The 25,708-nt window shown below is 46.5% G+C and overlaps 1 protein-coding gene across 7 annotated transcripts in view; it reads right to left on the reverse strand.

Moving 5' to 3' along the window:
* Positions 1-1,176: 1,176 nt before the first annotated feature.
* Positions 1,177-25,708, reverse strand: part of FOXM1 (forkhead box M1) — a 30,361-nt gene continuing 5,829 nt past the window's right edge. For 4 of the 7 annotated variants that reach the window (XM_034440396.3, XM_087874307.1, XM_087874309.1 and 1 more), the window contains exons 3-8: positions 25,330-25,478; positions 18,860-19,057; positions 15,188-15,316; positions 9,417-9,486; positions 7,067-7,236; positions 1,177-5,048 (exon numbers count right to left, since the gene is read on the reverse strand). In XM_034440396.3, coding sequence (XP_034296287.2) covers positions 4,068-5,048; positions 7,067-7,236; positions 9,417-9,486; positions 15,188-15,316; positions 18,860-19,057; positions 25,330-25,478 — 1,697 coding nt within the window. In that variant the 3' untranslated portion in view covers positions 1,177-4,067. The remainder of the gene's footprint in view (positions 5,049-7,066; positions 7,237-9,416; positions 9,487-15,187; positions 15,317-18,859; positions 19,058-25,329; positions 25,479-25,708) is intronic. The other 3 variants (XM_060684115.2, XM_087874306.1, XM_060684116.2) reach the window with 1 other exon arrangement.

Below are 25,708 nucleotides of genomic sequence, written 5' to 3' on the forward strand. Positions count from 1 at the left end.
CCACACAGGGATAGAGGGCTTAAAAACATTCCCATTTTGCTTCCCCATTCCGTCAGGTTTTTAATTCCCGGAACCTGTAGCAGATCGCCTGCTCTTGAATTATCTGTGCTGTTCGGTTAAAGGCAAGAGAGCCTGGTGTGACTTAGAAGTTTAATACAGGAATTAATATAAGCCAGTATTAACTTCTCGGTAATCCCATGCATATTTACCTTGACAAATCCCATTAAATTCAGGAAGCCATCCTTCGGAAGAGGCCCACTTCAATTCAGACTTGATTAGGAGTCCATCCTTATCCCACAACTCGATCTGTGATCGTGTTGTGCCTATTCATTTGCTGTGCCCTGATCGATGTTGATAATAAAAAAGTATCATTCCTGGCTAAAATTCAGATGTATTTAGAACAGCAGATGCCTTCATCTGCAGATTCTTCCTCATAAAAGAGTGTGTTGATTGTGAGTTGGAAGGGACCTTGGAGGTCTTCTAGTCCAACCCCCTGCTTAGGCAGGAAACCCTACACCACTTCAGACAAATGGTTATCCAACATCTTCTTCAAAACTTCCCGTGTTGGAACATTATAAGAGCCGCGGTGGCGCAGTGGTTAGAGTGCAGTACTGCAGGCTACTTCTGCTGATCACCGGCTGCCAGCAGTTTGGCAGATCGAATCTCACCAGGCTCAAGGTTGACTCAACCTTCCATCTTTCCGAGGTGGGTAAAATGAGGACCCAGATTGCCGACTCTGTAAATGGCTTAGAGAGGGCTGGAAAGCACTGTGAAGCGATATATAAATCTAAGTTCTAGTGCTATTTACAATTTCTGGAAGCAAATTTTTCCATTGATTAATTGTTCCATCAGGAATCTTCTCCTTAGTTCTAGGTTGCTTCTCTCCTTGATTACTTTCCACCCATTGCTTCTTGTCCTGTCCTCAGGTGCTTTGGAGAATAGCTTGACTCCCTCTTTTTTGTGGCAGCCCCTGAGATATCGGAAGACTGCTATCATGTCTCCCGTAGTCCTTCTTTTCATTAAACTACATATCCAGTTCCAGCAACCGTTCTTTATGTTTTAGCCTCCAGACCCCTAATCATCTTGGTTGCTCTTCTCTGCACTCTTTCTAGAGTCTCAACATCTTTTTTTACATCGTGGGGACCAAAATGAAAACCATACCGAAGTCACACAGGATCAGGGTGATTCAAAGGCGGGCTTTATTTTTTTTTTACCACTGCTAGATTTACATTTGCGTGAGTTTGCAACATGCCAGAGTGAAGAAAAATATCAGAAGAGCTATTGCACTGGTTACCTGAATTCAGATTTTAAGAGCCTCCACCCGAGTTAAGATTTCATGAGAAAAACGGTAACCTCCCATGTGACGAGTGGGAGCTTCAAAATATTTAAAAGAGCAGGCACCCAATATGGATTCGGGAAGGGGTGCTATGCTTTTGCAGCTGAGGAAACTGGTCAGAGATAGGGGGGAAAAAAGCAAGAAAACAAGCATTTTGTGGGCCTCCCATCTACCTTCCCGTCATTCCAGCCAGCTGGACCTGAGGGGATCAGTTTTGCTGCAGTTATCCCAACCAAAGGGAAATTTTCATCAGTGATTTCATTTCCCGAAGATCAGAACTGTCCAGGCAGAATCTAACGCCACCTTGGAATGAGGGCACCGGACTACCAAGACAACGATAAAGTGACAAGGTATGCTCAGAACGGAAGGGCCATTCAGACAAACAAGGCTGGACGTTTAGAAGGAGCCATGTGCTCCCTCAAAATCAGGAGACGGCATCCTGTTTAACCAGTGGCCACAATTGCCAAATTGGGGCGGTTAAATGCCTCAGCCCATCTCTGCGCCTCTTCTGGTTAGGACAGGGGTCTCTAACCCTGGCAACTTTAAGATTTGTGGGCTTCAACTCCCAGAATTCAACTCTGGGAGCTGAAGTCCACAAGTTCTGGGAGTTGAAGTCCACAAGTTCTGGGAAGTCCACAAGTTCTGGGACAGCTGAAGTCCACAACTTTGTGGACCCCTAAAATTTGTGGACTTCAAGAGGAACTCTGGGAGTTGAAGTCCACAAGTCTTAAAGTCACCAAGGTTGGAGACCCCCTGACTTAGGAGACCATCCAAACCCCATTTTCCAACACTTTTCAAAGGAACTATCACTGGATCAGAGCTGCTTAAAAGGCTCCCGTTTTGAGACAAGGACCAACTCAGCACGACTTCTTCCGAAGCACCGGTCTCGTTTCAATCTGGAGGCGGCCAGTTTGAATCTCAAGATCATCATGCTGCGCCTCGAGCTTCGCTTAATGTCTTGCATTCCTTCTTCAGAGGCCGAAGCAGGATTTTAAGAGAATAAAATTATGCGAAAGGACATACATTTGGGTTTTACTGCTGCGGCGAGGATCATGAACGCGAACTGGCCCCGATGTGTGGCTCCGTTTCTGCTTTAGGCATCTCTCAAAAAAGAGCAGGCTGGACCATTTCGATAGAGGACTACCTCCATTGAAAGCTCTTATCCAGAACCTTACAGGTATGAGTCTACCAGTGGTGAAATCCTCCGCGGTTAGCCACTGGTTTGCTGCCCGCGCACGCATGCTAAAAACATGCTGTGTGCGCATGTGCAGTGCATGCCAAACACATGCTGTGTGCGGAAAAAGGAGGCTTAAGAAGGTAAGTAGAGCAGCGAGGGAACAGCTGTGCTGTGCGATTTAGAATATAAATCGCACAGCACAGCTGATCGTCGGAAATACCGGTTCAGACGAACCGGTTTACCCAAACCGGTAGTTTTTATTACTACCAGTTCGTCTGAACCGGTGCGAACCAGTAGCATTTCACCCCTGGTCTACCAGTTTAGAGCATCCTTTTGCTCTATATCTGGCTTCACTGCTTCACTTGGTGGAGATTATCAAGGCAACCGGAACTATTCAATCAAGAAATTCAATCTACTTCCAGCTCCACGACCCCATGGGAAAAATGTTTTTGCTCTGCCTGCAAACTGAGAAGGCCAGCTTTTCAGCAATCTTTGGGACCAGAGCCGTGGGCTTTTGGGGTTTTCTTTCAAGCTTCCTGCGCCCGGCAGCAGGAAGGACCCTTGAGAACCGCAGAGCGGCTTCGTGGCTTTTAAGTGCTGGCGAACCGTGCGGAGGCAAAAGACGTTCTAGCTAGGCCTAAAAATGCAGCATTTTCTGGATAAACGAATCCCACTTCAGTTGTCAGCCAAATACGACTCCTTAAAATATTTTTCTTGATACGTTAGGCCAAGGGGGGGGGTCCCCAACCTGTGTGGGCCGTGAGGGATTTGCAAGAAACGGGCCGGTGAGCACGCACACGTGCGCACATCCTCGCTTACTTACACGAGCAGCATGCGAGCACGGTACAGTTGCTCCATGTGCGTGAGTGGCAGGCGTGCATGCGCGGTGCTTGTGGAAATGGAATCGCGTGCGCGCGCTTGCCGGCCACTTGCATGAATCATCCCCTCTCCTCTCCCAAGCCGGTCAACAAAGCTGGAAATGTTGGAGAGCTCTGGCTTAGGCTACATATGTGGCGGGAACCCTGTCAAGTGGCACAATTTTTTATTGTTTTCTGGCTGTCTGCCAGCCTTGAACCGGTTGAGGCTTTTCAGACAGCGATATGAGAATGGTATAGATCAGGCTCCTATTATTAGAATAAGCCAGGGGAGAAAACAAGCAATCACCCACCCACCCACCCACCCAAAAAAGCATCAAGGGGTTCAAGGCTAGGTAAGATGGCATTTGTATAGCCCAGGCACTTTTCCACGGATGAAATTTTCCTTTGAAAGAAGAAAGCTGTCTCCAAAACGACTGAGCTTTCGACCTGACCTGACCCCCTTACAAGGTGTTGTAAATTTGCCAAAACCATCATCGGACAAAGAAAAAAAAAGCTGCAGGAAACAGGACAGGGGAGCTTTCTTTCAAACTCCATGGTTAAGGCTTCCTTGATCATTCATACGGGTGACCTCCGAGTTAATCAAGAGCCATGTTTACTGAAGTGCCAGTAGGGTACAGGGCTGGGTCTCCTAAATGTGCGACACAGGTTGAGGTTGTTTTCGGCGAGTCCAATTGGGTCATTTCAGCTGAGGAAGGAGCTGGGACCAGCTCAGATCGGTCTCCAGATTGTCATTCCCGGGGTCTGGAAAACTGATATCTAGCGAGAGCTTGCTCCAATTCTCAGGCATGTTATCCAAGACGAGGTCTTCCAGGAGGGAATTGTCCCCTGCAAACTCACAGGCCACCTTGCTGGATGGAGAAGAAGTGTTCAAGAGCCCAGGCACTAGTTCACCCATGTCTGCGTTCAGAAGCGGACACTGGGGAGAATCACACAGGGATTGTCTCAGCGGGTTCTCGTTCAACTCCAGGTCTAGATTATCCTGGAAGGGCAGGAACGGCAAAGGAGAAGATCTCGGAGAACTGAAATCAACTTTGTTCCTATCGTCGACCATAAGGGTCAATCTCCACTGGTCAGTAGGTGGCAGGGTGGTAGAGGTGGTTACGGGAGTTTTGTTTGGGGTGGACGCAATCGGCAACCTGCAAGTCACTGGCGGTTCTTCTTCCGGACCACAGACAAGGGTTCCTAGAGGTGCCTTCTGAGCGGAGGGACCGTGTCCCAGCGGGAAGGAAGTTGAGCCTCCACTGATGGGCAGAAGAAGAACCGGTTCTTCTGAGGAAGAGAGAGTTAAGTGCTGTTTCCTTCTGGATCTGCCCAATTCTTGCCTCTTTATAACCAACTTGCTTTGGGGGGATGATCGGAGACCTGTAACCTGTCTCTTTTGTTTTATGGGGGATGCTTGGACACAGAGGTTCTGCTCCTCGCCGGTTCCTGCCAGTTCCTTCTTTACAGGCCATACTGGGACGAAAGAGGAGACCCACTCCTGGGAATGAAAACTGTCACTCAGGACTCCTGCCGATGGATTTCCGCTGTCTGTACAGCTGCCTTCCTCAAGAGGGCACTGGAGGGTTAATGGAGAAGACTCTTCACCACAATAATGTTCCTCCTTTATGGAACTCGGAGGCGGCGACAGGACAGGGTCTTCGCTGGAGCGCAGGATCTGCAAAAGCAACAATGGGAAGGAAGAAGCTGTCAATGTTCTTCATTTTTAGCTGTAGCAACAGCACTTAGACTTACCCTGTTTCTTCTAAAATAAGACATATCCTGATAATAAGCCCAATCGGGCTTTTGAGCGCATGAGCTAAAAGAAGCCCCCCCCGAAAATAAGCCCTCCCTGAAAATATTTAAATGCATGCGCAACTGGTCCCCACCATTTCCTCTGCTTAGGGTTAGGGAGACAGAGCTGGAAATTAGATAAGATAGCAAGAGAAATCCCATCTTGCTCCACATGCCCCAAAATAATAAGACCTCCCCAAAAATAAGGCCAAGTGCTTATTTCAGGGTTCAAAAAAATATAAGACAGGGTCTTATTTTCGGGGAAAACATGGGTATATACCGTTTCATAGTGCATTCCAGCGTTCTCTAAGTGGTTTATAGTCAGTCTATTGCCGCCAACAATCTGGGTCCTCATTTTACCCACCTCGGAAGGATGGAAGGCTGTGTTAACCTTGAGCCTGGTGAGACTCGAACTGCCAAACTGCTGGCAGTCGGCAGTCAGCAGAAGTAGCCCGCAGTACTGCAGTGCGCCACCACAGCTTTAGACACATTTTCATAGGTAAATGCAAAGGTTTCCCTCGCACATATGTGCTAGTCGTTCCAGACTCTAGGGGGCGGTGCTCATCTCCATTTCAAAGCCGAAGAGCCAGCGCTGTCCAAAGACGTCTCCGTGGTCATGTGGCCGGCATGACTCAACGCCAAAGGCGCACAGAACGCTGTTACCTTCCCACCAAAGGTGGTCCCTATTTTTCTACTTGCATTTTTTACGTGCTTTCAAACTGCTAGGTTGGCAGAAGCTGGGACAAGTAACGGGAGCTCACCCTGTTATCTGCGCTAGGGATTCGAACCACTGAACTGCCGACCTTTCGATCGACAAGCTCAGCGTCTCAGCCACTGAGCCACTGCGCCTCCACATTTTCATAGGGGTCAGTTATTTTATAGGCATGGAAATTTGCTGTCTTAATCTGACAGTTGTTCTTAGTCTCCATTTATTCAGGCATTAGAGCTGCTGTTTGAGCCGAAAGGGATCGCCAACAACTTTTAGGGAATCTATACATCAGCCAGAGATCCTGTAGTGGGAGTCCTCAACTTACAACCAGAATTCAGCACAACGTTTATGTTGCTAAGCGAGACAGTTAAGTGAATTTTGCCCCATTCTACAATTTTCCTTGCCACAATTATTAAATGAATCCCTGCAGTTGTTAAGCTAGTATCCCGGTTGTTAAGTGAATCCTGGCTTCCCCATTGACTTTGCTTGTCAGAAGGTCACAAAAGGGGATCACATGACCCCGGAACACTGCAACTGTCATAAGTATGAGTCAATTGCCAAGCAGATCTGAATTTTGATCACACGATCATGGGGATGCTGCCACAGTCGTAAGAGTGAAAAATGGTTAGCCTTTACTTCCAGGGCCGTTGTAACTTTGAATGATCACTAAACAATGGTTGTAAGTCGAGGACTAACTGTATTGACCAGGGGTGTCAAACTCGATTTCATTGAGGGCCGCATCAGGGTTGTGTTTGACCTCACTGGTGGGGGGGGGGGGAACATGTGTGTGTGTGTGTGTGGCCAGATTGACGTCACTCGTGTCAGAGGCACCTGTGGTGGCCGGGGCAGGGCTGGGGGATCCATTGTCCTCCCGGGTGCCGTTTTCGGCTGCGAGTGCCTCCTGCAGCCCTCTACCACACGCATCCCTACCGAGCTCCATTTTTGCTGGCAGAGAGCTGCAGGAGGCTGTTGCAGCTGGAAACAGAGCTTGGGAAGGCCACACACAGCCTTCCCGAGCTCCATTTTCATTGGCAGAGGCACCGTGGGCTGGTCCATCACTGTTTCCAGGGTGGCTCCCATGGTCCTGATCTAAGCACCCCGTGGGCCAGATCCGGCCCACAGGCCTTGAGTTTGACACCCCTGATCCAGACAAACACATACCCGAGAAAAACAAGGAGACGTGGGAGACTGACCTTTGGAGCAGGGCGTTCCCCTGTGTTGATCTGCGTGGTCCCCAAAGCAGTCTGGCCTGCAGGCAGAGATGGCCTTGAAGGCAACTGAAGGTGAAATGGCTCACTCGCTGGGAAGTGGACCGGAACCAAGTAGGAACTGACCCGTGGTAGCAAGGGCTTAATCCTCGGCCCTAAGAAAGAAAAGCTTCATTATTAGGCCCAAAGTCAAGAACGACACGTCGCAACTCTTCCAAGCTGAGTTCTTTATTGTATCCACACCGGTAGACAGAATCTTGCCAGACTAAACACTCTACTATCTGCATCTACCATATGCTGTGTGGATTACAGGAAGTCCTCAACTTACAACAGTTCGTTTAGTGACTCTTCATGTTGCGGCTCCGTTACCTGAGCCTGTGTCATCAGCAGGAGAGGACTCCGAGAGTGAAGGAGAGGAATTGGCAAGGCCTCCCTCTCCAGGACCCTCCTCTCTGGCAATGCCTTCGGTGTCCGCCGAAGGGCAAGAGATAGGGCCGGGGCCAAGCACGTCCACGCAGCCACAGGTGGACAGTGATGAGGGAAATGAGTCTTGGCTGGATCCTCGGCAGCGTCGCAGAGATAAGTGCGAGCAACAGAAGAAAAGGCATGCCAGAGATTAGGCTGAGTCACTGGACCACACCCCACAGGATATAAAAGGGGGTGAGGTGGCCATTCAGACTCTGTGACGGACAAAACTAACTACTATCAAGTCACATTGCATCTTTGGAAACAACATTATCGGCCTTGGATTTATTTTACAAACTGGACAATTCTTGACTGTGGGTATTTTGCTTATTGAGTAAAGTTCTTGGCAAGCAGCTACTGGGTTGCTGCCAAGCATCTTATCGGAAGAATTGGTTGTCTGCCAGTTTATTTAACCCCCGGCTGCCTGTTTGTGTGCGTGTGTGAGATGGGGACAGAACACTTCAAAGTTACAATGTAAATGTGACTGATGACCATTTTTCAGGTTTACGACTGACACAACAATCCCAAAGTCATGTGATCATAATTCAGACACTCGGCAACTGATTCGTATTTATGACCTTTGCAGTGTCTTGGCGTCATGTGTTCCCCTTTTACGACTTTCTGACAAGCGAAGTCAATGAGGGAAGCCAGGTGCACTTAGCAACCGTGTTAACTAACTTAACAACCACAGTGATTCATTTAACAACAGCGGTAAGAAAGGTAATAAAAATAGGGCAAAACTCACTTAACAAATGTCTCACTTAGCAACAGAAATTTTGGGCTCAATTGTGGTCATAAGTCAAGGACTACCTGTATTAGGAAGGAGCTGTCTTCACCCTCTTTCTCTCACACATGATATCTGGACTGAGTTGCCTCTTACTTCTCCAGAATGCAGCCCCTCCCTCTCCTGGAATTCATCTCCACGCTACATTCCACCATACAGGTAATCCTCGACTTACGACCACAATGGAGTCCAAAACTGATGTCAGCCTTCCGAAATGGACCACACTGGACCAGATGAGCTAAAAGTGTAAGGCGACGTTAACAAGAGCCTTGATAGTACAGTGGTCTAAGCACCCTGTTATTAACACAGCTGCCTGCAATTACTGCTGGTTCGAATCTCTCCAAGGCTCAAGGTTGACTCAGCCTTCCATCCTTTCTAAGGTAGGTGAAATGAGGACCCAGTTTGTGGGGGCAATAAGCTGACTTTGTATAAATATACAAAAGTATGAAGACTATTGCTTAACGCACTGTAAGCCGCCCTGAGTCTCCGGAGAAGGGCGGCATATAAATCAAAATTTAAAAAAAAAAAAAAATCTTGCGAATCTGAAATTACAAATCATCTACTGTCTCTTTTTACAGCCTGGTAAATTAGGGAGGATCCTACTGATTTTTTTTTTTTTTTACTCTGCCTGTTATGCAGCTAAAGGTTCCCTCCCTCTTATCTAATCATTCCCTAGGTAGCATCTCTCCTCACTGCCCGCCATTTCCCAAGGTCATTCCTATATACCAGGGATCGGCAATCCGCGGCTCTGGAGCTGCATGTGGCTCTTTCATCCCTCTGCTGCAGCTCCCTGTCACCGGTCGGCTCCACAATTGATAGGGTTTTCGGTTAGGACCGGTCGAGGAAAAAGAGAAGCTGCGCTAGGAAAAGATTCTGTGGTGGGGGAACCGGACTTCCGGTCGGCTCCAGAATTGAACGGGGGGCCTCCGGTTAGGACCTTTGTGGCTCTTTGAGTGTTTAAGGTTGCCGACCCCCGCTATGTACCATTACAGTGATGCTCTTCCTATCAGCCAAATGGTTTCCATTTGCTTCCTCCAATGACCAGCGTGGAATAGGGGCTTTGCACAGATGCAAACTTATACTTACGGGAAGTCTGGGACTCCGCTTTGGTGACTTTGAAGTTCTTCTGAAGATCCAGAGTTGGACGTTTCTGCTGCTGCATTAAGATTGAGACACATAAAAAAGGAAAGTTAGGATCCAAGGGCCCAGGACTGATGGAAGGTAAAGCAGCAAGTGGATTTTGTTAGAGGACTGGGAAACTCCGATGAGCCAGCCGTGTGCTGCAGCTGCCAAAGAAGCCAACACACTCCTAGGCTGCATTAACAGAGGGATAGAATCAAGATCACAAGAAGTGTTAATGCCACTTTATAATGCCTTGGTAAGGCCACACTTGGAATACGGCATCCAGTTTTGGTCACTATGATATAAAACAAGATGTTGAGACTCTGGAAAGAGGGCAGAGAAGTGCAACAAAAATGATTAGGAGACCGGAGGCTAAAACATACAAAGAACAGTTGCAGGCAGGGTGGATAAAAATCAATGATTTTTTAAAAAAAAAATAAAAAAAAATCAGATTTTTTTTTATTTAAATCGGATTTTTTTTTAATTTAAATCGGATTTTTTTAAATTTTTATCGAATTTATTTTAATAAAAAACTTTTGGGGTAAAAATCTATCGTAAGATAGTTTTTCTATTTAAGATACATAAATAATTTAGTTTATTCAGCATGAAATGGAGCTTAGTTATGGAGCATGAGGCTGTATCTTCTGCAACAATGGGACTATCGGTGAGTCAACAGTGGGTCAAAGGAGTAGCAGAGATGACAGTTGCTCTTTAAAAATGATGATTTAAATCAAGTTGATTTAAATCAAGCCTTTTTACTAGGGATTTAAATCATGATTTAAATTGTGATTTAAATCAACTCGATTTAAATCAAATCCACCCTTGTTGCAGGAATTGGATATGTCTAGTTTAAAGAAAATAAAGACTAGGGATCACATAATAGAATCTTTCAATATCTAAGGGGCTGCCACAAAAAAGAGCGGGGGGGGGGGAATCCACCCGTTCCCCAAAGAATAAGAAACAATGGTTGGAAACTAAGCAAAGGAGGGAAGCAACCTGGAATTAAGCAGAAATCGTAAAAAGAAAAAAAAAATGAAAATACTGCCTTCTAGAATCTTATTCACACCCTTAATATTTAAATCAAGTCCCCCCCCCTCCCACTTTCCCGTCTGTCCTCCAGGCTGTACATATTCAATTCAGGGGTGAAATCCAGCAGGTTCTGGAGAACCGGTAGCGGAAATTTTGAGCAGTTTGGAGAACCGGCAAATATCACCTCTGGTTGGCCCCAGTGGGGTGGGAATGGGGATTTTGCAGTATCCTTCCCCTGGAGTGGGGTGGGAATGGGGATTTTGCAGTATCCTTCCCCTGGAGTGGGGTGGGAATGGAGATTTTGCAGTATCCTTCCCCTGCCACGCCCACAGAACCGGTAGTAAAAAAAAATTCACCACTGCACCAGAGCTGTGAATTTCCACCCTGCAGAAGGACAAAGGTGGTTGATTGGTTGACTGTTGAATCTCGGCCAATGAAAAGCGGAAGGGAAGATCTGCCACTCTGAATGGTCAAGAGAAAAACCAGAGAGATTTCGTCTCTTTTCAGTCTCCTGCACGTTTTTTTTTTTTTTTTGTCTGAGTCAGTCCTGTTATCCGATACCATTTCTCTCATCACCAAATTCACCTTGTCATGGAGATTAAATTTGGACGGGTCTAAAATAATGCTGAAGCCTCATTTTGGGAAGGGCAAGGTCCTTCATGCCAATTTTGACTATTGCTACGAGACACAGCCCCTTTTTTTTTAATTTTTCTAAAGGACGGTGACTAAGACTATAAATAGATTATTTTTTTCTCCAAAGTGTTTGAAATCCTGCCCAAGTCATACTCCTAAGGGAGTTCTTAGAAGGGAACTCAATAAAATAAAAAGACCATCTTGGAAAAGGCTATCCAGGATGATTGTTGCAAAATACATTTTACGCCAGCCAGCAAGGACAGTCCCCCTATATGCTTTAGATCAGCGGTCACCAACTGGTGGTCCGCGAGAAAGTTTTCGTGGTCCGCAGAAAAATTATTTGCATTTTTTATATTGCACTAAATCAGGGGTCCTCAAACTACGGGCCCTAGGCCGGATACGTGCAATGAACGCTTGTGTTGCTGCAGAGAATCTCCCCCTTCGGGGGTTTTTTGTGTGGGTCGGAGGGAGGCAGAAATTCTGACTTGGGGTCTGCTTCAGCCTCCTTGTGTGGGGCTTTCGGGACGTGCCGCCGGTGGTGAACAGCCGGAGGGGCTCGTTGCAGTGGGACTGTATCATGGTCTGAAACTGGCTGACCATTTCAGCCCGTTGAGTGTTGTGGCCCGCCAGCGGCCTGCGCAGATTGTGGCTGATCCTGACGACAAGGAGGCTGGTGTGGTGTCGCGCCAGCAGCCTGTGCATCCGGCGCTCGAGTCGGACAGCGAGGAGGCTGAAGAAGATGTGGTGCCAGAGGCAGAGATTCAGCCAGGGCCTTCAGATCCTCCAGAGACTCCTTCAAGTGAAGAGAGTGAAGTGGAGGAGCCTCTTCTCAATGCATGAGCACGCAGAGCTGCCAAAAGGCAGGAATGGTTACTCGGGAGGAGGTCTCCTTGAGAGTAAGGCTTGGGGCTAATTGGCCACTCCCTTAACCTATTTAAGTTTACACACAGCTGGCAAACGTTGCAGGAAACAACGTGTGTTCGTCCAGTCATTCGTTGAGCATTTTGTGAATTTTCCATGCAAACCTGGTTTCTGGGCTAATTGCCAACTCTTGTAAGCCTTTATCTAATCTTTGGAATTTCTGGCAGGAGGTTAAGGACATTTTTAGTAATAGCCTGCATTTGAAAAAGACTGTGTTTGTAGTAAACGGAGTTGTTCGGAGTTTTGTGTGTGCAACATTTCTTGGGTTCTGTAGCTCGGGCAGAACACTGAACCTTCAGGTGCCGGTACCTGGCCTTACACTCCCGCAGGTCTTCCCTCTGCTTGGAAAGCCTATGCTCCTAGTCCTCAGTGAGGTGCTTCTACTGAGCCTCCTTCTGAGTCAGATCCAATTTGAACTGAGCTGTTTTGCCAACTCTTTCTCATGGTGGCTGCTTAGCTCCAGCAACTGCTTCCTGTTGGGGCCCTAAGGAGCCCGGGCGGGCAGGCGAGTAGCGTGTAGAGACTGGCAAGATGCCCCTCAACGTGAGTGACATCGAGTTGGCCACACCCACCCAGTCACATGACCATTTTTTCAGCCCATTTTTTTTCTGAAAAAAGGCCCAAAAACGGGGCGTGCGGAGGCCCAGAAACAGCCGGCGGATGGGCGGGGCTTCAGTAATATTCGGTCTATAAGACGCACAGATATTTTCGCCCCCTTTCGTCTTAAGTGCATCTTATAGTCCGAAAAATACGGTACTTCTTCAAGGAACTTTACTTAAAATACTTAATAGAATGCCACCCAGCTTAAGGAAGATTCTCATATTCACCTCAATAAAAATAGGAGGCTGAACCTGTTAGAAAAGTCTCCGTCACAGATGCCCAAATACTCCACAAGCAGAACCAACAATTTCTTTAGAGCAACGCCACTGTTTCTCTGCCTGGATAAGCTTTCAACTTCTTAACTCTCATAACATCAGTAACCTTATTCGGACATTTCTCCAGGGACCACACGGCTACTACAGGATTAGCTGAGGGGTGAATGTCATCATACTGATGAAACAACCTTGCGAGCAGTTCAATTATTGGTTGGCCTCCCCAGGGAGCAGAGACACAGAGCCTGTTTGACCCAGCTCCCCAAACACAAGAAAAACTCTGAATTCAATCAACGATTCCTTTATTAGGAGCGCCAACAGCCCTGGCAAAAAGTTTCTCTCTCACCTCAGGCTAATAAGCCTGTCCGCCTGGAAAATGAAGGGCTGTCTGCCACATCTATTCGTCTCTGCTCCCTGCCTTTTATCCCCAGAGCTAGGATGGGGCTTCACTAGCAGCGGTGGTTCTTCCATCCCAAGGACCGGCCCATAGATTTTCACTGCTCTCCTCTCCTCTGCCTTCTGCACGTCAGAGACACTGGACCCAGCTGTTCCTCCTCTTCCTCATCAGCCACCTGGGGCTGTTTACTCTTCATCTGAGGGCTGATGGACGGCCCATGCTCCGCCTCTGTCTCTCTCTCTCTGCCAGCTCCATTCCCTCTTCCCCCTCAGGTTGCCTGGATGCTGACCCTGACTCCCACACCTCCTCCTCCTCCGATTCGCTGCTGGAGGGGCTGGCGGCCGACAGGCCACAACAGAAGCAAACCCAAATCATATCACACTTCCAGTACAAAGATGGGGAGACAGGCCTACCATATGACTATGGAACCAACCCCTGAACCCACACATCCCTCTGAAAGACTTGGTACAACGTGACCGCCATTTTTAAAAGTTCAGGAAAATAAGCAGAGATGGGTTAGTTTGTCTCTTACCCTATTCTAGGCCTCTAAATAAATCTAACAAAACACATTTTGGTTCTGCTCGTGATTAAAGCAAGCTCTTCTTCATAAGTACTTAACACAGGCAGTCCTTGATTTATGACAACGGCGCCCAAAATTCCTGTTGCTAAATGAGACAGTTGTTCAGCGAGTTTCGCCCCATTATACGATCATTCTTGCCAAGGTTGTTGAGTGAATCCCTGCAGTTGTTAAGGGAGTAACACGGTTGTTAAGTGAGTCTGGCTTCCCCCACTGACTTTGCTTGTTGCAAAAGGGGATCATGCGACTTTGGCAACACCACAACCGTCATAAATACGAGTCAGTTGCCAAGTGTCTGGCCATGGGGGGTGCCGTAAGAGTTGTGTGAAAAACGGTCGTAAATTGCTTTCTTCAGTGGAGTTGTAACTTTGAACGGTCACTAAATGAACTGCTATAAGTCGAGGACTACCTGCACATAATCTACCTGAGCCTTTTGTCCACATTAATCTTGCCCTTACTCTCCAAAAGCTGCTGGCTATCCATATGCTCCCTTTTCACTTACCGTATTTTTTCGGAGTGTGTCTTATACACCGAATGTAGCCCCGCCCACCCGCCAGCCCCCACCCTTTGGCCTCTGCCTCCCAGCAGTTTGCCTCCTTGCAGCAAACAGCCCGTTTCAGCTTCAGCCCAGCCTGATTAGCACAAGCAGCTGATTGTCGGTTGGATCGGCCTCCCGACCCTCAGCTGTTTCAGGCTGCAGGGATTGCCATTGCCTATTGCCATGCGCCCCATTTGCTGCAAGGAGGCAAATTGCTGGGAGGCAGACTTTTTTTTTCTTGTGTTAATCAGGCTGTGCTGAAAATGAAATAGAAGCAGGCTGTTTGCTGTTAGGAGGCAAATTGCTGGGAGGCAGACTTTTTTTTTCTTGTGCTAATCAGGCTGTGCTGAAAATGAAATAGAAGCAGGCTGTTTGCTGTTTGCTGCAAGGAGGCAAATTGCTGGGAGGCAGACTTTTTTTTTCTTGTGCTAATCAGGCTGTGCTGAAAATGAAATTGAAGCAGGCTGTTTGCTGTTTGCTGCAAGGAGGCAAATTGCTGGGAGGCAGACTTTTTTTTTCTTGTGCTAATCAGGCTGTGCTGAAAATGAAATTGAAGCAGGCTATTTGCTGTTTGCTGCAAGGAGGCAAATTGCTGGGAGGCAGAGGCAGATTTTTTTGCCCCCCTTGTTTTCCTCCCCCAAAAAATTAGGTGCATCTTATAGTCTGGATCATATTATACTCCGAAAAATACGGTAGATAAAATGTCACTTAGATAAAATAATAAGGGAAACAAGCATTGGGAAGGTTCCTTCCCTACCTGGAACTTACCTTGAACACCTGGTCCAGCGTTAGGTAGCGGTTTGCTTCAGGATGGATGGTCCAGAATGCAATTTTCCCATTGGCAGATGTCTCCCGAACAAACATGTCGTGAAGGGAAAGATTGTGACGGACAGAGTTCTGTGTTGCAAAGATAAAACGTTCGTTGGTTTCAGTTACAAAACAGGTAGCCAAGTTAGGAGGGAAAGAAATGCATAAAGTCGAAGCAATGTAATTCCCACATTACGGGGTCCTTGGTAGTCTCTAAGTTTTCTTGCAGACATCTCATTACCAAACTAAGTAACATCATCAGTGCTAGAAGGGAATAGATTTTTAGGAATGATGATGGAGGAGTGGGGGGCTGTGGGGTCCTTGGTGGTCTCTGAGCTCGGCTGCTTTCTTGCAGACATCTCATTACCAAACTAGCTAACGTCATCAGTGTACTGATGGTGTTATTTTGGCAATGACTTTTCCAAAAAACCAACCAAGCTCAGAGAGCACTAAGTTCAAATCTGGTCTTCCAATATTCTCTTCTTGCTTTCATGGATAGTAGCCCATTATGTGGATGGAATATGAAAGAGAATACTTAATGTTTCCCCAAAAATAAGACCCAACCAGAAAATAAGCCCTAGCGTGATTTTTCAGGATGCTCGTAATATAAACCCTACCCCAAAAACAAGATGGATGCAGCCAGATGGATGCATTTAGTACCATATTTCCCTAAAAATAAAACCTAACCAGAAAATAAGCCCTAATGCGTCTTTTGTAGCAAAAATTAATACCCCAAAATATTATTTTAGAAGTGCGACATAAAGAGACAGAATCATTTGCAACAACGTCCATAAATAAATGATCAGCCAATTCAGCCAAAAAGAAAAACTTACCTTTTTGAGTAGACTTTCACAATAAAACAAGAATCTAAAAGGCCAACCATCTATGATCGCGTGAATTTACTGGCCTTGGAAAGAAGGGTGAGCAGAATTGCTATACAGGTAGTCCTCAAGTTATAACTATTCGTTTAGTGATTGTTTGAAATTACAATGGCACTGAAAAAAGCAACTTAGGACCGTTTTTCACACTTACGACCATTGTAGCATCCAACGTGATCAAAATCCGGGCACTTGGCAACTGACTCATCTTTATGATGGTTGCAGTGTCCCCGAGAGTCACGCGATCCCCTTTTGTGACCTTCGGACAAGCCAAATCCAATGGGGAAGCCAGGCTCACTTAACGACCACGTTACTAACTCAACAACTGCAGTGCTTCGCTGGATAAATGTGGCAAGAAAGGTCATAAAACGGGCCGACAACTCAGTCAGCAACTGTCTTGCTTAGCGATGGCCTCAGTCGCGGTCATACGTCGAGGACTAAGCTGTAAGCGATCCAGCATCAAAGCTGCCGCGGTGGATCTTTTTTTTGTCGAATTAATCGGTGGACGGAATGCTTCAGGAAGGAGGTTGGACCAAGGGTTCAACCTCCTTCTCTTCCCTATCGGTTTGCACATGTGAGCGCGTGCGCGCACGCACAGAGCATCAAAAACGGGGCGTGATGACATCCGGGCGGATGGACGGAGCCTCCCGCAGCCATCGTTACCAGTTTGCCCGAACCGGATAAATACCACCACTCAGTTGGACCTTCTAAACGAATTTCCTGTTCGCAGTTTTTGCAAAACTGTTTAGGCCCTTGAAGGGATTTTTCTTCCCCAACAGCCATCTTGAGATCAGAGTCTGTTGAAAATTGAAGCGCCTGGGGAATAAATATTTATGCTGTCAGGTTTTTATTCATTTTCCCGTTGAACGGAGATTGGCCAATCCTGTCTGCTACAAAAGGATATAGTGAGGCTCGGGGAGACAGCCGACGGCAAATCTTACACCGGAGGACGAAGATATGACGTTAGCGGCTCCCAAAGTGGCACTATCTCGAAATGGGAGATTTTTACAGGTTCTCGGAGGCAGGGATACCATCTGGATCGTTTACTGGCCCGTAACGCCGCGAGAATCATCTCTCGCCGGTGAATTATTCAGGATGACGCAAGCAAGATTTCCATGTTTTATTTATTCATTTCTGTTCTGATTTCGGAAAGGTTTACCACCACCACCACCCCCCGCTAGTGGTCCCCAAGCAGGAGGTTTATTCCAACCATCCCTAAGACTGGGTCTGCAAAAAAACAATTGGCAGCAAAATCTCAAAGCTGTGTTTCTCAACCATGGCAGCTTCGAGTCCCAAAATTCCCCACTTAGCTATTGCTGTGCTGGCTGGGGAGTTCTGGGAGACTGAAGTCCCCACATCCTCCAAGTTCCCAAAGTTGAAAAACACTATCTAAAGCAGGGGTGTCAAACTCAAAGCCCCGGGGTCGAATCTGACCCATGGGGTGCTTAGATCTGGCCCGTGGAGCCGCCCTGGAAACAGCAAAAAAATCGGTCTGCTCAGTTGTGGTCGTACATCAAGGACTACCTCTATTGTACATTTTAATACCACGTTTCCCCGAAAATAAGCCCTCCCCCAAAAATAAGCCCTCCCCGAAAATATTTAAATGCAGCCGGTCTCCCGCCATTTCCTCTGGTTAGGATTAGGGAGACAGAGCTGGAAATCAGGTAAGACGGCAAGAGGAGCCCCGTCTTGTTCCACGCGCCCCAAAATGATAAGACCTCCCTGAAAATAAGGCCAAGTGCTTATTTCAGGATTCAAAAAAAAATGTCCTCCTGGACTCACGGCTGTCTTTGGAAGAGCACTTGACGGCTGTGGCCAGGGGAACTTTTCATCAGGTTCGCCAGTTGATTCGCCAGTTGCGTCCCTTTCTGGATCGGGACTCGTTAAATACGGTCGCTCATGCTCTCGTTACTTCCTGCCTGGACTACTGCAATGCTCTCTACATGGGGCTCCCCTTGAGGAGCACCCGGAGGCTCCAGCTGGTCCAGAACGCGGCCGCGCGGGTGGTTATGGGAGCGGCGTGGCGCTCCCATGTGACCCCCCTCCTGCACGAGCTGCACTGGCTCCTGGTGGTCTTCCGGGTGCGCTTTAAGGTTTTGGTTACCACCTTTAGAGTGCTCCATGGCATCGGACCGGGGTATTTACGAGACCGCCTTCTGCTACCAATAGCATCTCACCGACCAGTACGCTCCCATAGAGAGGGGCTTCTCAGGGTGCCGTCGGCCAAACAGTGTCGACTGGCGGCCCCCAGGGGGAGAGCCTTCTCTGTGGGGGCACCTACCATCTGGAACGAGCTCCCCCCGGAGATACGGAGGATCCCGGATCTGCGCACGTTTCGTCGTGCTCTCAAAACATTTTTATTTCAGCAGGCTGGCCTGGCCTAACTCTCCCTTTTAAATTTTTAAATCGTTTAATTTGTTTTATAAATTGGGTGTTCTAAATTTGTTTTCGGTCAAAATATTTAATAATTTTAATGGACTTTTAATGTTTGTATTATCTGTATTTTATCTTGGCTGTTCACCGCCCTGAGTTCTTCGGGTGTAGGGCGGCATAGAAATTTGATTGATTGATTGATTGATAGATAGATAGATAGATAGATAGATAGATAGATAGATAGATAAATAAATAAATAAATAAATAAATAAATAAATAAATAAATACAGGATCTTATTCTTGGGGAAACACGGTAATATTTCATAAGAATTACTCATCGTTTTTTCCGATATATTCTATACAGGTCAAAAGATGTTTTTACCTTCCAGCCTGGCTTGGCAACATGTTTGAAATAGGGGAAATGATCTTCAATCCAACTGTAGATATCTTTCAACATCATGCGCTTCTTCTCCGTGCTGTTGATGGCGAACTGGATCATGGCCATGTAAGAGTAGGGAGGCCGTTCGGAAAAAGATTCCTTCCATAAAGCAGAGGTGGCGGCTGTGGGGCTTCCCTCAGACTGGAAAACGGAAGCAAAAGTCAAAATTAAGAAATTGTGACCAAGGCCCAAGTAGTGATTACCAAACACAATTCAGACCTCAACAAACTTATTTTATTCAAACAGCTGAGAATTCATTCATTCTCAGCTTAGTCCAAAACAAAATTCTTCATAACCAGTCCCTCCGGCCTTATCGCCAACCTTTGATGTCTTTGGCAACCTGCCAAAGGCTTTTCTTGGCAAAAAACCCACAAAGTTCAAGGGACGCTGACAAGAAGCACTGGAATCAATGTTGCTTTTCTACAAAGAATCCAACGACTTGTTGCTGCTCTTTTAAGTCTTATGGGAGGGACCAATCATCTCCTGGCCTTACTCCTGAGTTGTCCTTTTTGCTTCAGTTGCTCTTGCCTTCTGGCAGCTCTTCGCATGCGTGAACTAGAAACAGGCTCCTCCTGTTTCTCTGCCTCTCTGCTGTCCGACTCTGGAGGCTCCGGAGTCTGCACATCGCTCCCAGATGGCTCTGGCCCCATCTCTGCCTCCGACGCAGAGCCCTCGTCCAGGCCTTCCCCAGACTCCAGGACTGGCCCAATGTCCTCCCCAGCATCATCACTATCCGACTCTGCTGCCAGGTCCGCAGGCTGCTGGCAGACCACAACAGTATCATATGAAAATCCTCTAAAGCAGAGGTGTCAAACTCAAGTCCCGCTGGCTGGATCAGGCCTGCAGGGTGTTTAGATCTGGCCCGCCTGGAAACAGCAAAGGACCATCCCGCGGTGCCTCTGCCAGCGAAAATGAAGTGCCACCCCCACCCCGCCCGCACCACGTTTTTGGGCACAATGGGGGAGGCAGGCGCCGTTTTCGCTGGCAGAGGGCTAGCACAACAAACTCAAAACAAAACAAAAGAAGAAGCATTTCCCCTTTTGGATTTGAGCATGCAAAAAGGCACAGGAAAGGAGAAAGGGAAGGAGGAAAGACAAAGAAAGGAAGATGGGGAGAGAGCCAGGAAGGAAAAAGAAGGAAAGAGGGGAAGGAAGAAGAAAGGAGAATGAAGAGGGAAGGAAAAAGAAGAGAAGAGAAGAGAAGAGAAGAGAAGAGAAGAGAAGAGAAGAGAAGAGAAGAGAAGAGAAGAGAAGAGAAGAGAAGAGAAGGAAGATTATAATGATAGTGAGGGAGAGTCTCAGGGAATTCCTGCCTTAGCATTTGGCCACCACAGGTGCCCCCGACCCATTGAGTGAAGTCAAGCTGGCCACAGCCACCAAGCCCCCCCCCCCCAGCCCTCCGATACGACCCTCAATGAAATTGAGTTTGACACCCCTGCTCTAAAGGAATGGAAATGACCAGCTCTCTGCAAGGAATATAAATCCTTCCATTCCCCCACTATCCTGTCAGAGCTGAAGAAGCTTCTGGGATGAAGAAGCGAAACGTCTTCAAAAAGAAAAAAAACAAGGAATTCCAATTACCGCCTGAAAAAAAATGTTCCTTTGGGACAAAAATCCTCTCTAACACTCAGGAAAACTGGAAGAAGATAACAGGAATTAAGCCCAAAATTTCTATTGCCAAGAGAGACACCTGTTAGGTTTTGCTCCATTTTACCACCTTTCTTGCCACGGTTGCTAAGCGAATCAACTGCAGTTGTTACGTTAGTAACCTGGTTGTTAAGTGAACCTGGCTTCCCTGTTGACTTTCTTCCCAGACGGTCACAAAAGAGGCGTCACCTGACCCTGCCACCAACCTAAATATGAGCCCGTTGTCCAGCATTTGAATTTTGATCACGAGATCATGGGGATGACACAGTGGTCCTAAGTGTGGAAAAACAGTCCTAAGTCTCTTTTTTCAGCGCCGTTGTAACTTTGAATGGCTACTAAGCGAGTGGTCCTAAGTCAAGGACCATCTTCATCAGAGTTTCCATGAGCAAATTCCTAACTCTATAAATACAGGTAGTCCTCGACTTATGGAATAGAATAACAGAGTTGGAAGGGACCTTGGAGGGCTTCTAGTCCAACCCCCTGCCTAAGCAGGAAACCCTACACCACTTCAGATAAATGGTTATCCAACATCTTCTTTAAAACTTGCCGTGTTGGAGCATTCACAACTTCTGGAGGCAAGTTGTTCCACTGATTAATTGTTCTGTCAGGAAATTTCTTAGTTTTAAGTTGCTTCTCTCCTTGATTAGTTTCCACCCATTGCTTCTTGTCCTGCTTTCAGGTGCTATTCAGGTGGAGAATAGCTTGACTCCCTCTTCTTTGTGGCAGCCCCTGAGATACTGGAACACTGCTCTCATGTCATCTACTAACCTGGCTGAATTTTGACATTTGACATGAGGGCTGTGAAAATATTTACAGATCCCTCACTTCCTGGACATCAATCGTTTCCAGCTCCTACCCTCAAAACGACGCTATAGAGCACTGCACACCAGAACTAGACACAAGGACAGTTTTTTCCCGAACGCCATCACTCTGCTAAACAAATAATACCCTCAACACTGTCAAACTATTCACTAAGTCTGCACTACTATTAATCTTTGCATCGTTCCCATCACCCATCTCCTCCCACTTATGACTATATGACTGTAACTTTGTGTTGTGGTCCGCCAGCAGCCTGCGGAGCTGGCAGCGTAGTCGGACAGCGATGAGGCTGAGGAAGAACAGGGGCCAGTCCTGGAGGCTGGGGAAGGCCCGGATGAGGGCTCTGCGTCGGAGGCAGAGATGGGGCCAGGGCCATCGGGGAGTGATGTGCAGACTTCGGAGCCTCCAGAGGCTGACAGTAGAGAGGCAGAGGAACAGGAGGAGCCTGTTCCTAGTGCACGTATGAGAAGAGCTGCCAGAAGGCAGGAGCAGCTAAAGCAGAGAGGACGACTCAGGAGTAAGGCCAAGAGATCTGGCCCCTCTCATAAAGCCCTCTTTGCCGGAAAACAACCAATGAGAGAATTGCTTCTTGTTTGGCTGTAGTTATTTCTTCCGTTCCTGAACTGTTGCCAAGAAAAGCCTTTGGCAGTTTGACTAATTATCCCAAGGTCAGAGATAAACGAAAGACTGGTGTTTTGAGGACTTTGTTTTCACTCCATTTAGAATACGCCGAGAATGAATTAATTCTCAGCTGTTTTAATAAAATCTGTTTTGTTTTTTTGGAACTGGTTTGCATTTAATATCAACTACGTGGGCCTGTGTCATAAACACTTCGTTGCTTGTATCTTTACGATTTATATCGATTGTTTCCTAATATGATTCGATTGCTTATTTCTACCCTATGACTATCATTAAGGGTTGTACTTTATGATTCTTGACGAGTGTGTCTTTTCTTTTTATGTACACTGAGAGCGTATGCACCGAAGACAAATTCCTTGTGTGTCCAATCACACTTGGCCAATAAAGAATTCTGTTCTGTTCTGTTCTGTTCTGTTCTGTTCTGTTCTGTTCTATTCTATTCTATTCTATTCTCCCAAAAGAAAAAAAAATCATTTAGGGCAACTACCTCCCACCGTAACAGATATTAAACATTCTTCACGGTACCAAAGTGTATGTATGTATTTTATTGAATAGCCCGAAGGCCTTTTCAAAAAAAAAAAAAGGGAAAGATAAAACAAACAGTTACAGAAATAAGTGTAAAAATATATGGTATATGACATTAAAATTTAACAGTATCGAAATTCAATAACTAAATTTCCAAAACTAGATAACCCAAATAAGATAGCTCCTCTCTAACTCAGCTCGTCTTTCTTACAATCAATGAAATTCTTTTCAATGTAACTGGTTCATATTGCTGTCAACTTTTTAAGATAGCGAGTGATAGCCCTTACCAGGGGAGGAGAGTCTGCCTTCAATAGAAATGTTAATTTATGCCTTACATTCCAGTGGGCAAATTTATTTATAATTGGGGACAGATATTGTTTTCTTACTTCCTCATACAGCCTACATTCAAATATTATATGCAACGTATCATCCACGACGTTTGCCCCACATATACATGTTCTTTCATCATACAGGATTTTCCGGTACCGGCCAGTACCAAAGTCCTTTTTTTAAAGAGTCAATTGGACTGTTATGAGTCAAGGACTATATAAAGTTTCAAGTTTGCAGATCATTGATAACTTTTACCACGGAAAACGCCATCAAAATCGTTCTGGTCCAAAAGGTTCAGTGCAACATACTCATCTCCCTCTGTCTTCGCACGTCTTAAAATCTCCCCTTCTGCATTCCCCCCCCCCCCGCCCTTAAGCAGATGTGTATTAATTTTTTTTCTTTCTTTCTCCTGATCAAGAACAGCTCAACCCCTTCCCACTTAGAGCAATTCTTCCACGCATAATTCGCAGTCTTGCATCTACCCTTTTAACTTTCTAAAAAGATATCAGCCTACGTGGTGGATATGCTCTTTTGTGAAGACATGCTCAGGTGATTGGAAATTTTGAGTCATCCTGCCAGATGATGACAATACACTGTATTTGAAAGCCTGACTCACTTGAGGATCCTTTGCGGCGGCTTATGAAAACCCGCAGGGAATTAGTAGGAAGAGAGCGGATTAACAAGAGCGGGAAGGGACCTTGGAGGTCATCTAGTCCAACCCCCTTGCTCTAGGTAGGAAGTGCTATACTGTACCGTTTCAGACAGATGGCACTTCAATCTATTCTTAAAAACGTCTTTTTAGAAAGAAAGAAAGAAAGAAAGAAAGAAAGAAAGAAAGAAAGAAAGAAAGAAAGAAAGAAAGAAAGAAAGAAAGAGAAAGGAAAGGAAAGAAAAGAAAAGAGCCATGAGGATGATTCTGGGAATCCTCCACTCTTCAGAATTCCATTCATTGGTGATTGGGTATCAAAAAATTCGATTAGTTTATCGGAATATAAAATACAAAAGAAAATGAAAATAATGGGAAACTAGGGAAGGGGAAATGGGAAAAGGAGAAAGTGGGGGGGGAAGAAGGAGGAAGAGGAGGAGGGGAGGAGGAGGAGGAAGAGAAGGAGGAGGGGAAGAGAAGAAGAGAGGAGGAGGAGAAGAGGAGGAGAAGGGGAAGAGGAGAAGGAGAAGAGAAGGAGAAGAAAAGAAGAGGAGGAGGAGGAGGAGGAAGAGAAGAGGAGGAGGGGAGGAGGAGGAGGAAGAGAAGGAGGAGAAGGGGAAGAGAAGAGAGGAGGAGGAGAAGAGGAGAAGGGGAAGAGGAGGAGAAGGGGAAGAGGAGGAGGAAGAGGAGGAGGAGGAGAAGGAGAAGGGGAGGAGAAAAGGTGTGGACTTCCGAGTCTTTTTAGCACAGTAGAAGACATTAGTCTCAACTTTTTACTTTTGCATTAATAGATAGTCCTCGACTTACAACATCACCGCAGTCGTTACGTTAGTAACAGCGTTGTTAAGTGAATTCAGCTTCCTATTGATGTCACTTGTCAGACAGTCGCAAATGGGGATCGCGGGACACTGCGACCGTCATAAATATGAGCCAGCTGCCAATTTGTTAAGTCAGTTGTGCCCCATTTTTCCACCTTTCCTGCCAGTTGTTCAGGGAATCACTGCAGTTGTTAAGTGAGTAACACGGTGGTTAAGCGAATCTGGCTTCCGCATTGACGTTGCTTGTCAGAAGGTCGCAAAAGAGGATTGCGTGACCCAGGGGAAACGGCAACCGTCATAAAGACGAGTCAGTTGCCAAGCGCTTGAATTTTGATCACTGGGAGGCTATTGCAACGGTTGTAAGTGTGGGGAAAAAAAATCATAAACCAATTTTTTTAGTGCCGTTGTAACTTTAATGGTCATTAAACAAACTGACGTAAGTCGAGGACAACCTGTGTAGACAACTGTTGTGCTTGGCTTTTTAGCTGGTGTTTTAGAAAGTGGCAACAGATGTTCTTCTCATGCCATTAACCTGACACCCCAAACATCTAGAGCAGAGGTCTGAAACCTTAAACACTCAAAGAGCCATTTGGACCCGTTTCCCACAGAAAAGAAAACACCGGGAGTCACAAAAACTCTTCCCATGCCTGACTATTTATTGAGCAGCCACAAAACTAGCCGATATAGTTGAATTAAACGTTCTGTTTTCTTCCGAAACTTTTCTTTTCTTGGATTTATCCATGGTTGGCCTACCCGGGGTTGAAAAGCTCAATAAATCAGGTGCCAGAAGGTGTCGCACATTGGCGGTTGTGACGCATATTTTGAGTGACAGGGAGCCGCAGCACAGGGGTGAAAGAGCCACATGCGGCTCCAGAGCCGCAGGTTGCTGACCCCTGATCTAGAGTCATATGCATGTTTGCCCCATGAAACCTCCAGTCTCGTAGAAGCTTCATGCTTGGATATGTAAGGCTATGTAGGCCCTTTGCTTACCTTAATTGTCTTCTGTTTGGGGGTCTGGTTTTCCTTCTCCGTGTCTTTTTTCATACTACAGGAGCTCAGCGGGGTCGAAGTCATCTTCCCCAACCACTGGATGTTGGTCAGGCTGCTGTTCAAGCCAGAGTTGGCTGCCTCCTCACTGCCTACGTGGATACAAACTCAGAGTTTTTAGATTGCATGTGTAGATCCTTCAAGAGGGAGCTTGAAATTTAGCCTTTCAGCAGAAAGAGGTTGGGCATAACTGTGAGAGGGATCTTGGAGTCCAAGTGGACAATCACTTAAATACGAGCCAGCCGTGTGCGGCAGCAGCCAAAAAAGCCAATGCAATCCTAGGCTGCGTTAACAGAGGGAGAGAATCAAGATTGCGTGAAGT

The sequence above is a fragment of the Pantherophis guttatus genome, chromosome 7, assembly GCF_059756535.1.
Source record: "Pantherophis guttatus breed Tessera chromosome 7, ASM5975653v1, whole genome shotgun sequence".
In the NCBI taxonomy this organism is placed as follows: domain Eukaryota; kingdom Metazoa; phylum Chordata; class Lepidosauria; order Squamata; family Colubridae; genus Pantherophis; species Pantherophis guttatus.